The sequence below is a fragment of the Triticum aestivum genome, chromosome 3D, assembly GCF_018294505.1.
Source record: "Triticum aestivum cultivar Chinese Spring chromosome 3D, IWGSC CS RefSeq v2.1, whole genome shotgun sequence".
Taxonomy (NCBI): domain Eukaryota; kingdom Viridiplantae; phylum Streptophyta; class Magnoliopsida; order Poales; family Poaceae; genus Triticum; species Triticum aestivum.
The window spans coordinates 55,091,320-55,105,521 of record NC_057802.1 but is presented as its reverse complement, the minus strand read 5'-3'; the positions used below and the strand labels follow the sequence as shown (position 1 = coordinate 55,105,521).

Here is a 14,202-nt window from a genome sequence, read left to right as displayed (position 1 = left end):
CGCGGCGTCCATCTCGCCAGTACTCGCGCTGGTCTCTTGCTCCCTGCTCCTCCTTCTTATCCACCGCGCCGCACGGTCGCCTGGACGGTTGCGGGCGTCGGCGGTGAGCTGGCAGAGGAGCATCGCCCCCGTGAGCGGCGGCAGCAGCACTCGCTGCGGCTGCCAGAGAGGCGCAGTGAGGGACGGCGCCGTCCAGCACCGCCCACACCACCAGGAGCCTCCGCGTGGCCGTCCTCTTCTCTGGACGCGCTGCAGCACCATCGCCGTGGCCTGAGTGGCGCAGAGCACGCCCACTGTCGCCGACGAGCCCGTGAGGCCGTTCCGTCGAGGGCTGGAGTATCGCAAAAGTCCGACCGAGATTAACTGAGAAACGGAGTCAGTGAACCAATCCGCTGCTGCCCAGCCCCCTAAACCTCTCGTCCGACCACTGCCTCGCTGTAATCCTCACCAGAGAAATCACGTTCACGGCAACCGCCTCGGATCGGCTATAAAAGGAGGCCCCGAGCTCGATCTCGACCAAGCACCATCACTCTACCTCACCAGAGCCACGCCCAGCCACTGGGGAGACCTCGGGGAGGCCTTCTTCCCCGACTCCGGCCGCCCCGACCCGCTTCGGGATCCAGCAAGATTTGCTCAAGTGCGTGCACCCCCGCTTCTCAAACCATGCTAGTAGCCTCCTACTGCAACCACTTCTCTAACCCGCGCCCTAATTCGAAGGTTGCAGCTCCCGTCGGAGAGTATCATCCTCACCCGAACCACCGTCCGCCGGAGTTGAGGCCACCGTCGACGTGGTGCTCGCCGACGACCAAGTCCACCACCCACCGATGCGGAAGGACACCGTGAACCCATAGGTACCCTCCGATCCCCCTGCCTCGCCGTGGATCAACGCCGACGACCACCGCGAGCCTCGGCGCCGGCAAGCTCTGTTCCAAAGTTTGAACCTGACGGGTGGGACCCCCTCGTCAGCCTCTTCTCTTCTGTTTTGAAGCGTTTTCTGAAAACGCCTTCGGGCAAAGTACGCTTTCCTTCTGGGCTGGCATATCTCCAACCGAAACATTTTCTGCTTTTTCAAACTAGCCCCTGGCTCTTTTCTGTTTCATCACAGATTAGTCCTTGGACTAAAACCTTTATATCTTTTAAACAAAAGATGCTTTTTAGTTGATTCTTTTTCTGTCAGTTTTATTTTTTTGTCTAGTTTTTTATAGTATTTATTTGAAAAATATTTGGAACAACTTTTATACACACTTGGTATTTACGTTAGTACGCGTTCTCTTTATACCGTAGATACCGGAGGAGGTGACGGGGCCGCGAATTTCGCCGAGCTAGACTCCGACTACTCCGAACCAGGCTAGCACGTTTGAACCTTTGATATGATAAGTGTTTTGCATGTTTGCTTGAATAGTTAGTTCATGGAATGTTTATATGAGCATCAGTGAGTGTTATATTGCATGCAAGGCAACTACCAGTATGTTTTGAAACTTGATGTGATCATTTGATGGGTGATAACATAATCATGTGGTGACATGAAAGGTGTTAAGATGGTATTGTTGAAGCATGCCAGTCTAATGTTAACCGTTAAGCTCCCGTGTTAATGTGGATCAAGCCACGTTACCGTCCGTCCCCTTTTGTGCTACCACATGTTTTCTGCAAGGAATACGGTTTAGTAGGTTGCAAACCTCTTTCCTCGTACACACCAAAGAGAGGGGCCGGGATGAGGGTTCCATGGCCCTGGATTAAAGCCAGTCATCCGGTCAGGGGGCATGGGTGTTTCCGGTTGGGACCGAGAGGGGGGCACCCCTTAGAGCGCGCGATATAAATTTGATCCCATGCTACGCGAGGTTGTAGCCTCCCCGTCTTAAGGTTTTTCTTGAACGTTGCCTAGGGTGATTCCTGGCAGCGGAATGTGGAATGGGTGTGTACTGGTTAGACGTGTTTCTCCCAAAATACCGTAAACGGAACTAGTCCTTTGTGACTACTGAAATCCGTTGGCTGTGGTTAAAAGTACAAATTCTGCAGAGTCAAAACCATCTGAGTAACCGTGTCCATGGTCAAGGATCTTGGTCAACACATACATATCAGTATCAGTATCAGTCTCAACGTCCGTCCCAGCGTCAGTCTCTGTGTCAGTCTCAGTGAAATCCCCGGCAAATAAACATGAGTGGTAAACCAGGTTGAATGTTATTCCTGTGGATGGACTAACCAGTTTATTATTACGTACATAAGTATTCCCTTGAGATGGTTTAAATTCGTGAGCTACGTGAATTCGAATAATGAAATATAAGCCCTTTATGTGATGTCGCTCAGACGTCCGACTGTAGCACTCTTGTTATTTACTTTTGATATAAGCCCTTTACGTGATGTCGCTCAGTCGTCCGACTATGGCACTCTTGTTATTTACTTTCGATATAAGCCCTTTATGTGATGTCGCTCAGACGTCCGACCGTGGCACTCTTGTTATTTACTTTTGATATAAGCCCTTTATGTGATGTCGCTCAGACGTCCGACTGTGGCACTCTTGTTATTTACTTTTGATATAAGCACTTTATGTGATGTCGCTTAGACGTCCGACCGTGGCACGCACTATCATTTATATTCCAATATGAGCCCTTTATGTGGTGTCGCCCTGACGCCCGACTGCGGCATTGTCAATTTATTTTTACCTTTCGAGGCGTCGCTTCAGACACCCGATCGGCCTTCAGTTATTTCATTGGGATTTCGGGAGGACTACCGCCTGACTTCCTTTTTATTTATCATGCAGTACAAATTTTATTATCTGAGTGCGCATTTCTAATCTGCTCATGTGCATCATGTTTGCATTTGTTATATCTTATGTCCAAACTGTCTTGCGAGTACTTTCAAAGTACTCACCTGGCTTGTTGATTTGGCCAGATGCTGACGAAGGCGATCTTATGGATGAAGAGTTCGATAGCGAGTCCGACGCCTAGAGGAGTCCCAGTCAGTCCCGTGCGATCCTGAAATTGGTCACTTGTATCATATACGCTTCCGCTACCCAGAATAAAAGTCATCAAGCCCCACTCCGGCGCTCGATGAGTTGTAGAATTTAGGAGTCAAGTCACCCACTTCACTGTGACATATCCACCACCACTGTTATTACGAGTCAGTAGTTATGCCACCATACCCCTTGTGTCATATCCGCCCTTATGTATTATATCGGCGTGCTTGTAATAAATTGTTGAGCAGCCTCAGCTCAACCCCGTGTAATATTTAGTACTTCTGGATGTCTGTATCAAGGATTTGTCTACCAGTAAGAAGGATTCTTCTATGCTGGTCCGATAAAAGGGTCGGTTTCTCAATAAAATGTTTTATTGGAAAACCGGTCCTGACACCTTTATAATCACCCAGTTACGTTGTGACGTTTGATAGCACACTAAGTGTTCTCCGGTATTCAGGAGTTGCATAATCTCGTAGTCATAGGAACATGTATGAGTCATGAAGAAAGCAATAGCAACAAACTAAACGATCATCGTGTTAAGCTAACGGATGGGTCAAGTCAATCACATCATTCTCTAAGGATGTGATCCCGTTTAATCAAATGACAACACATGTCTATGGCTAGGAAACTTAACCATCTTTGATTAACGAGCTAGTCAAAGTAGAGGCATACTAGTAACACTATGTTTGTCTATGTATTCACACATGTATTAAGCTTCCGGTTAATACAAATCTAGCATGAATAATAAACATTTATCATGAAATAAGGAAATAAATGATAACTTTATTATTGCCTCTAGGGCATATTTCCTTCAGTCTCCCACTTGCACTAGAGTCAATAATCTAGATCGCATCACCATGTGATTAACACTAATAGTTCATATCACCATGTGATTAACACCCATAGTTCACATCGGCATGTGACCAACACCCAAAGGGTTTACTAGAGTCAATAATCTAGTTCACATCGCTATGTGATTAACACCCCAAGAGTACTTAGGTGTGATCATGTTTTGCTTGTGAGAGAAGTATAGTCAACAGGTCTGTCACATTAAGAGCCGTATGTATTTTGCAATTTTTTATGTCTACAATGCTCTGCATGGAGCTACTCTAGCTAATTGCTGCCACTTACAATATGTATCCAGATTGTGACTTAGAGTCATCCGGATCGGTGTAAAATCTTGCATCGACGCAACTCTTTATGACGAACTCTTTTATCACCTCCATAACCGAGAAATATTTCCTTATTCCTTTAAGGATAATTTTGACCGCTGTCCAATGATCTACTCCTAGATCAAAATTGTACTCCCTTGCCAAACTCAGGGCAGGGTATACAATAGGTCTGGTACACAACATGGCATACTTTATAGAACCTATGGCTGAGGCATAGAGAATGACTTTCATTCTCTCTCTATCTTCTGCTGTGGTCGGGCTTTGAATCTTACTCAACTTCACACCTTGCAACACACGCAAGAACTCTTCTTTTGACTATTCCATTTTGAACTACTTCAAAATCTTGTCAAGGTATGTTCTCATTGAAAAAATTTATCAAGCGTCTTGATCTATCTCTATAGATCTTGATGCTCAATATGTAAGCAGCTTCACCGAGGTCTTTCTTTGAAAAACTCCTTTCAAACACTCCTTTATGCTTTCCAAAAAATTCTACATTATTTCCGATCAACAATATGTCATTCACATACACTTATCAGAAAGGCTGTAGTGCTCCCACTCACTTCCTTGTAAATACAGGCTTCACCGTAAGTTTGCATAAAACTATATGCTTTGATCAACTTATCAAAGCGTATATTCCAACTCCGAGATGCTTGCACCAGTCCATAGATGGATCGCTGGAGCTTGCATATTTTGTTAGCACCTTTAGGATTGACAAAACCTTTTGGTTGCATCATATATAACTCTTATTTAATAAATCCATTAAGGAATGCAGTTTTGTTATTCATTTGCCAGATTTCATAAAATGCGGCAATTGCTAACATGATTCGGACAGACTTAAGCATCGCTACGAGTGAGAAAATCTCATTGTAGTCAACACCTTGAACTTGACGAAAACCTTTCACGACAAGTCAAGCTTTGTAGATAGTAACACTACCATCAGCGTCCGTCTTCCTCTTGAAGATCCATTTATTCTCAATGGCTTACCGATCATCGGGCAATTCCACCAAAGTCCATACTTTGTTTTCATACATGGATCCTATCTCAGATTTCATGGCCTTAAACCATTTTGCGGAACCTGGGCTCACCATCGCTTCCTCATAGTTTGTAGGTTCGTCATGGTCTAGTAACATGACTTCCAGAACTGGGTTACCGTACCACTCTGGTGCGGAACGTACTCTGGTTGACGCACGAGGTTCGATAGTAACTTGATCTGAAGTTTCATGATCATCATCATTAACTTCCTCACTAATTGGTGTAGGCATCACTGGAACTGATTTCTGTGATGAACTACTTTCCAATTCGGGAGAAGGTACAATTACCACATCAAGTTCTACTTTCCTCCCACTTACTTCTTTCGAGAGGAACTCCTTCTCTAGAAAGTATCCATTTTTAGCAACGAATATCTTGCCTTCGGATCTCTGATAGAAGGTGTACCCAACAGTTTCCTTTGGGTATCCTATGAAGACACATTTCTCCGATTTGGGTTCGAGCTTATCAGGTTGAAACTTTTTCACATAAGCATCGCCGCCCAAACTTTAAGAAACGACAGCTTAGGTTTCTTGCCAAACCACAGTTCATATGGTGTCGTCTCAACAGATTTAGATGGTGCCCTATTTAACATGAATGCAGTTGTCTCTAATGCATAACCCCAAAACGATAGTGGTAAATCAGTAAGAGACATCATAGATCGCACCATATCTAAAAAGTGCGGTTACGATGTTCGGACACACCATTATGCAGTGGTGTTCCGGGTGGCGTGAGTTGCGAAACTATTCCGCATTGTTTCAAATGAAGACCAAACTCGTAACTCAAATATTCTCCTCCACGATCAGATCGTAGAAACTTTATTTTCTTGTTACGATGATTTTCTACTTCACTCTAAAATTCTTTGAACTTTTCAAATGTTTCAGACTTATGTTTCATTAAGTAGATATACCCATCTCTGCTCAAATCATCTGTGAAGGTGAGAAAATAACGATACCCGCCGCGAGCCTCAACACTCATCGGACCGCATACATCAGTATGTATTATTTCCAATAAGTCAGTTGCTCGCTCCATTGTTCCGGAGAACGGAGTTTTAGTCATCTTGCCCATGAGGCATGGTTCGCAAGCATCAAGTGATTCATAATCAAGTGATTCCAAAAGCCCATCAGCATGGAGTTTCTTCATGCGCTTTACACCAATATGACCTAAACAGCAGTGCCACAAATAAGTTGCACTATCCTTATTAACTTTGCATCTTTTGGCTTCAATATTTATGAATATGTGTATCACTACTATCGAGATCCAACAAACCATTTTCATTGGGTGTATGACCATAGAAGGTTTTATTCATGTAAACAGAACAACAATTATTCTCTAACTTAAATGAATAACCGTATTGCAATAAACATGATCAAATCATATTCGTGCTCAACGCAAACACCAAATAACATTTATTTAGGTTCAACACTAATCCCGAAAGTATAGGAGTGTGCGATGATGATCATATCAATCTTGGAACTACTTCCAACACACATCGTCACTTCACCCTTAACTAGTTTCTGTTCATTCTGCAACTCCCGTTTCGAGTTACTACTCTTAGCAACTGAACCAGTATCAAATGCTGAGGGGTTGCTATAAACACTAGTAAAGTACACATAAATAACATGTATATCAAATATACCTTTGTTCACTTTGCCATCCTTCTTATCCGCCAAGTATCTAGGGTAGTTCCAGTTCCAGTGACCAGTCCCTTTGCAGTAGAAGCACTTAGTCTCAGGCTTAGGTCCAGACTTGGGCTTCTTCACTTGAGAAGCAACTTGCTTGCCGTTCTTCTTGAAGTTCCCCTTCTTTCCTTTGCCCTTTTTCTTGAAACTAGTGGTCTTGTCAACCATCAACACTTGATGCTTTTCTTGATTTCTACCTTCGCCGATTTTAGCATCGCGAAGAGCGTGGGAATTGTTTTCGTCATCCCTTGCATATTATAGTTCATCACGAAGTTCTAGTAACTTGGTGATAGTGACTAGAGAACTTTGTCAATCACTATCTTATCTGGAAGATTAAATCCCACTTGATTCAAGCAATTGTAGTACTCAGACATTCTGAGCACATGCTCACTAGTTGAGCTATTCTCCTCCATCTTGTAGGCAAAATACTTGTCAGAGGTCTCATACCTCTCGACTCGGGCATGAGTCTGAAATACAAATTTCAGCTCTTGGAACATCTTATATGCTTCGTGTCGTTCAAAACGTTTTTGAAGTCCCGATTCTAAGCTGTAAAGCATGGTGCACTAAACTATCAAGTAGTCATCATACCGAGCTTTTTGTCAAAATGTTCATAACTTCTGCATCTGCTCATGCAATAGGTCTGTCACCTAGCGGTGTATCAAGGACATAATTCTTCTGTGCAACAATGAGGAAAATCCTCAGATCACGGACCAAGTCCGCATCATTGCTACTATCATCTTTCAACTTATATTTCTCTAGGAACATATAAAAAATAAACGGGGAGCTACATCGCGAGCTATTGATCTACAACATAGATATGCTAATACTACCAAGATTAAGTTCATGATAAATTAAAGTTTAATTAATCATATTACTTAAGAACTCCCACTTAGATTGACATCCCTCTAGTCATCTAAATGATCACGTGATCCAAATCAACTAAACCATGTCCGATCATCACGTGAGATGGAGTAGTCTTCAATGGTGAACATCTCTATGTTGATCATATCTACTATATGATTCATGCTCGACCTTTCGGTCTCAGTGTTCCGAGGCCATATCTGCATATGCTAGGCTCGTCAAGTTTAACCCGAGTATTCCACGTGTGCAAAACTGGCTTGCACCCGTTGTATGTGAACGTAGAGCTTATCACACCCGATCATCACGTGGTGTCTCGGCACGATGAACTTTCGCAATGGTGCATACTCAGGGAGAACACTTGTACCTTGAAATTTAGTGAGAGATCATCTTATAATGCTACCACCGAACTAAGCAAAATAAGATGCATAAAGGATAAACATCACATGCAATCAATATAAGTGATATGATATGGCCATCATCATCTTGTGCCTTTGATCTCCATCTCCAAAGCACCGTCATGATCACCATTTTCACCGGCTTGACACCTTGATCTCTATCAACGTGTCGTCATATGGTCGTCTCGCAAACTATTGCTTTTGCAACTATTGCTATCGCATAGCGATAAACTAAAGCAATTACATGGCGCTTGCATCTTATGCAATAAAGAGACAACAATAAGGCTCCTGCCAGTTGCCGATAATTTCAAAAACATGATCATCTCATACAACAATTTATATATCATCACGTCTTGACCATATCACATCACAACATGCCCTGCAAAAACAAGTTAGACGTCCTCTACTTTGTTGTTGCAAGTTTTACGTGGCTGCAACGGGCTTAGCAAGAACCGTTCTTACCTACGCATCAAAACCACAACGATTTTTCGTCAAGTGTGTTGTTTTAACCTTCAACAAGGACCGGGCGTAGTCACACTCGATTCAACTAAAGTTGGAGAAACTGACACCCGCCAGCCACCTGTGTGCGAAGCACGTCGGTAGAACCAGTCTCGCGTAAGCGTACGCGTAATGTCGGTCCGGGCCGCTTCATCCAACAATACCGCCGAATCAAAGTATGACATGCTGGTAAGCAGTATGACTATTATCGCCCACAACTCTTTGTGTTCTACTCGTGCATATAACATCTACGCATAAACCTGGCTCTGATGCCACTGTTGGGGAACGCAGTAATTTGAAAAAAATTCCTACGCACATGCAAGATCCATCTAGGTGATGCATAGCAACGAGAGGGGAGAGTGTTGTCTACGTACCCTCGTAGACCGAAAGCGGACGCGTTATGACAACGCGGTTGATGTAGTCGTACGTCTTCACGATCCGACCGATCCTAGTACCGAAAGTACGGCACCTCCGCGATCTGCACACATTCAGCTCAGTGACGTCCCACGAACTCTAGATCCAGCTAGGTGTCGAGGGAGAACTTCGTCAGCACGACGGCGTGATGACGGTGATGATGAAGCTACCGGCGCAGGGCTTTGCCTAAGCACTACGACGATATGACCGAGGTGGATTATGGTGGAGGGGGGCACAGCACACGACTAAGAAAATGATCAACTTGTCTGTCTATGGGGTGCCCCCCTCCCCCGTATATAAAGGAGTGGAGGACGGGGAGGGCCGACCCTCTCTATGGCGCGCCCTAGGGGAGTCCTACTCCCGCCGGGACTAGGATTCCCCCTTTCCAAGTAGGAGTAGGAGAGGAAGGAAGGAGGAGAGAGGGAGGAAGGAAAGGGGGGCCGGCCCCACTCCCAATTCGGATTGGGCTTGGGGGGGCGCCCCCTTCTAGGCCGCCTCCTCCTCTCTCCCACTAAGGCCCAATAAGGCCCATACACTCCCCGGGGGGTTCCGGTAACCTCCCGGTACTCCGGTAAATGCCCGAACTCACCCGGAACCATTCCGATGTCTAAACATAGTCATCCAATATATCGATCTTTATGTCTCGACCATTTCGAGACTCATCATCATGTCTGTGATCATATCCGGGACTCCGAACTACCTCCGGTACATCAAAACTCATAAACTCATAATACCGATCGTCACCGAACGTTAAGCGTGCAGACCCTACGGGTTCAAGAACTATGTAGACATGACCGAGACACGTCTCCGGTCAATAACCAATAGCGGAACCTGGATGTTCATATTGGCTCCCACATATTCTACGAAGTCTTTATCGGTCAAACTGCATAACAACATACGTTGTTCCCTTTGTCATCGGTATGTTACTTGCGCGAGATTTGATCGTCGGTATCCCAATACCTAGTTCAATCTCGTTACCAGCAAGTCTATTTACTCGTTCCGTAATGCATCATCCCGCAACTAACTCATTAGTCACATTGCTTGCAAGGCTTATAGTGATGTGCATTACCGAGAGGGCCCAGAGATACCTCTCCGATAATCGGAGTGACAAATCCTAATCTCGATCTATGCCAACTCAACAAACACCGTTGGAGACACCTGTAGAGCACCTTTATAATCACCTAGTTACGTTGTGACGTTTGATAGCACACTAAGTGTTCCTCCGGTATTCGGGAGTTGCATAATCTCATAGTCATAGGAACATGTATGAGTCATGAAGAAAGCAGTAGCAACAAACTATACGATCAACGTGCTAAGCTAACGGATGGGTCCAGTCAATCACATCATTCTCTAATGATGTGATCTCGTTTAATCAAATGACAGCACATGTTTTATGGCTAGGAAACTTAACCATCTTTGATTAACGAGCTAGTCAAAGTAGAGGCATACTAGTGACACTATGTTTGTCTATGTATTCACACATGTATTAAGTTTTCCGGTTAATACAATTCTAGCATGAATAATAAACATTTATCATGAAATAAGGAAATAAATAATAACTTTATTATTGCCTCTAGGGCTTATTTCCTTCAACAAGGTGCAGGTAGAGCTGGCGCGTGCGAGTGCCACACCTCCGCATCCACCTCCGCCGGCGCCTAGCGCTGGGGCGAGCATGCCGAGCTCGAGGGCCTCCTCGGCCACTTCCGCGAGCGATTCAACATGAAGGGGAGGAAGAGCAGCGGCTGCGAAGGGGAGCCGCGGCCTGACCATTAAGCACCTACGGTAGTGACCAAGGTGAGCGGTGGCCAGACCAGGGAGCGCCGGCGTTGGTGACGAAGAGGCCGGCCGTGGAGTGAGGGGTGTGGCCACCATGGGAGAATGGGGAATGGGGAGAGAAATGTGAGGGACTGAGGGGGCGGTGGGGAGGATAACTAACGTTTTTAGAAATAAAATTAGGCAGTGACCAGAGAGAGATTGTGACTGTGCGGCTTGTCCAAATCATTTTTTTATCTTCTAAAAAGACCCATTCTTTTTTATCTGATTCGCCTGCATGCCTGCCATCTTTTTTATCTTCTAAATATCATCAGGGCTGTTTACACTCATTTTTGTTTGATGATTTTAAATTTTTTTATATGAATCTCTATAAAAGTTGATATTTTTTATTGAATATGTTTAAGTTCTGTAATCATGCAGGTCATCTTCTGGTCTATGGATGTTAAATTTTGTGAAGTACTTCACATAAGATATTTTTCTGACACTCCTACACAGGTATTTTCCGCCGCATATCATTATACTTACCCTATGTTGTACCACTATTTCGAAACTAAGTCTGGTTACTACTTTATTGGCTCATACGACAGATTGTAGAACAAAACTAGCTGACATTTTAGTGGACTTGAATTATGATCATTATACTTATCCTATGTTGTACCACTATTTCGAAACTAAGTCTACTAAAAATGATGCTACATGTGCGATCATGTTGTTTGGTATATAACACATTTAAATGCTTCGGTAGAAATAGCTTGCTAAAAGAGAAACTATATTCAAAATAAATGTTTTGTAAGAGATTATGGTACGTGCGTTGCACGTGCACGCTTACTAGTGTAGTTAATATTGTTGAAATAGCTAAAAGGTCTTACACTAGTGAGCGGAGGGAGTATGATTTTGGAAAATTGCTCACCGTACATTTTTTGGATTATTTTTTATATTCATTTTTCTTGTTTCCTACCCTTATATACTGCAAGAGACATTCTTTTCTAGCTCATTTTGTCCTTCCACTTCGCATAGCAACATCCAGCCGCTCATCATTCATCATCCACTTTGCATCGTAAACTTGTTGCCTGTAAATTAAAAATCCGGCCCGGCTGCTATCATCCCTTCAAGTAGGACCAAAACAAAAGTAATTGTCAGCATGCACGCGACCAAGAGGGACGTAATCGCTTGCGTCGGTACCACAGGCGCGTTCGCCGTGGCTGGTCGACGAGGCCGTGCTCGCTAGCTTATAAATACTCCGTATCCACAGTATCCATATCCATATCCAGCGCGATTTGATTTGCACCAACCAAACTAACGAGTACTCTACACAAAAAAGCATAAGAATCCCACAGCCCTCTTTCCCATTTCGGAGAAGGAACCAAAACCATCCATCAAAGGCCGCGGAGATGACACCCCAACCCCACGCCGTGTGCCTGCCGTACCCGGCGCAGGGGCACATCGCCCCCATGCTCAGCGTCGCCAGGCTGCTCCACGCCCGCGGCTTCCACGTCACCTTCGTCAACTCCGAGTACAACCACGCCCGCCTAGTCCGGACGCGGGGCACCGCTGCCATGGCCGGCGGCGCGGGCTTCCGCTTCGCCACCATCCCGGACGGCATGCAGGGGCCGTCTGATGGTGTCGACGACGACGTCACGCAAGACATCCCGTCGCTCTGCAAGTCCACCACGGAGACCTGCCTCGGGCCCTTCCGCCGCCTCCTCGCCGAGCTCAACGCGGCGGGGGACCGCCCTCCCGTCACCTGCGTCGTCTCCGACCTCATCATGGGTTTCTCCATGGACGCGGCCAAGGAGCTAGGCCTCCCCTACGTCCAGCTCTGGACCGCCAGCGCCGTCAGCTACCTCGGGTACCGACACTACCGCCTCCTCATCGACCGCGGCATCGCCCCATTGAAACGTGCGTATCGAATATCGATCAAACATATTCCTACTTACACCCACTGTGACCTCTCTGCTCTGGCAATAATATTCTCTAATCTCTACGTACATGCATGGGCCATAGATATAAAACAGTTGACGGACGGATACCTCGACATGCCGGTGGAGGACGTCCCGGGGCTGAGGAGCATGAGGCTCAGGGACTTCCCGACTTTCATACGCAGCATGGACCCGGATGAGTTCATGGTGGGGTACGCCATCAAGGAGACGGAGCGCGCGGCCGGCGCATCGGCTGTGATCCTCAACACATTCGGCGACCTGGAGGGCGAGGCAGTGGAGGCCATGGAAGCGCTCCTCGGCAACGGCGACAGCAAACCCAAGGTGTACACAGTCGGCCCGCTGACTCTACTCGCGCCGTCCTCCACGAGCAGTACCATCAGCAACCTCAGCCTGTGGAAGGAGCAGGAGGAGTGCCTCCAGTGGCTCCAAGGCAAGGAGCCGGCCTCCGTCGTTTACGTCAACTTTGGGAGCATCGTCGTCATGACCAACGAACAGCTGGTGGAGTTCGCGTGGGGGCTGGCCAACAGCGGCCGGCACTTCATGTGGGTCATTCGCCGCGACCTCGTCAGGGGCGACGCCGCCGTGCTGCCCCCGGAGTTCTTGGCGGAGACGGCGGAGCGCGGGCTCATGGCCTCCTGGTGCCCACAACAGGAGGTGCTGAACCACCCTGCGGTGGGCGCGTTCCTGACACACAGTGGCTGGAACTCGACACTCGAGAGCATGTGCGGCGGCGTGCCCGTTATCAGTTGGCCCTTCTTCGCCGATCAGCAGACCAACTGTAGGTACCAGTGCAACGAGTGGGGCGTCGGCATGGAGATTGACAGTAACGTCCAGCGCGAGGCTGTCGCGGGCCTCATCACGGAGCTCATGGACGGAGAGAAGGGCAAGCAGATGAGGAAGAGGGCGGAGGAGTGGCGGGAGAAGGCCATCATGGCGGCCAAACCCGGCGGTTCGACATACGGCAATTTTGACGAGTTGGTCCGGGATGTACTCCTCCTGCCCAAGAATGGTGAATCAAACGACGCACACGGTGTTGCGCTGGATTAATACTACATGGGGAACGGAACGTTGGCGCTGTAAAATTACTGTATTTTTAAAAATGTGTCTCTTATTAAAGGACGGTTATCAGTGACGTCTCAGTTTGCAAACTGCAACTATTTCTATTTCGCTTGGTCTGTTTCCAAACGATCGCAAATGAAATAAGCACATTTTAGTGGACATTTGACTAGCTCATATGTTTTTTAGAATGAAGGCTTAAGAAGACCAGTTTTTTTGTTTTTGTTTTCTGTTGATTCATCCCCGTATCAGGGTGCATCGATCATGCTGGCCCTGAGCCCTCAACAAGGCCGGTAAATTACTCTACCACGGCCCTGTTTCAGTCTGCTACGTACTCCGTATATGCCTACAAGGACGTCGACCGCAAACCACGGCATTGCGAGTAACACACGAGGTGCCAAGCCGGTCAACAGCAGAACCGTGTGGCTGGCG

General features: G+C 46.4%; 1 protein-coding gene across 1 annotated transcript; it reads left to right on the top strand.

Annotated features, from left to right (window-relative positions):
- The first annotated feature begins 12,055 nt into the window (after nucleotides 1-12,055).
- On the top strand, nucleotides 12,056-13,899 carry LOC123077365 (7-deoxyloganetin glucosyltransferase). The gene is made up of 2 exons (XM_044499641.1): nucleotides 12,056-12,673; nucleotides 12,779-13,899. The coding sequence occupies exons 1-2, from the start codon at nucleotides 12,166-12,168 to the stop codon at nucleotides 13,759-13,761; spliced, it is 1,491 nt and encodes a 496-aa protein (XP_044355576.1). The 5' UTR covers nucleotides 12,056-12,165; the 3' UTR covers nucleotides 13,762-13,899.
- The last annotated feature ends 303 nt before the right edge of the window (nucleotides 13,900-14,202 follow it).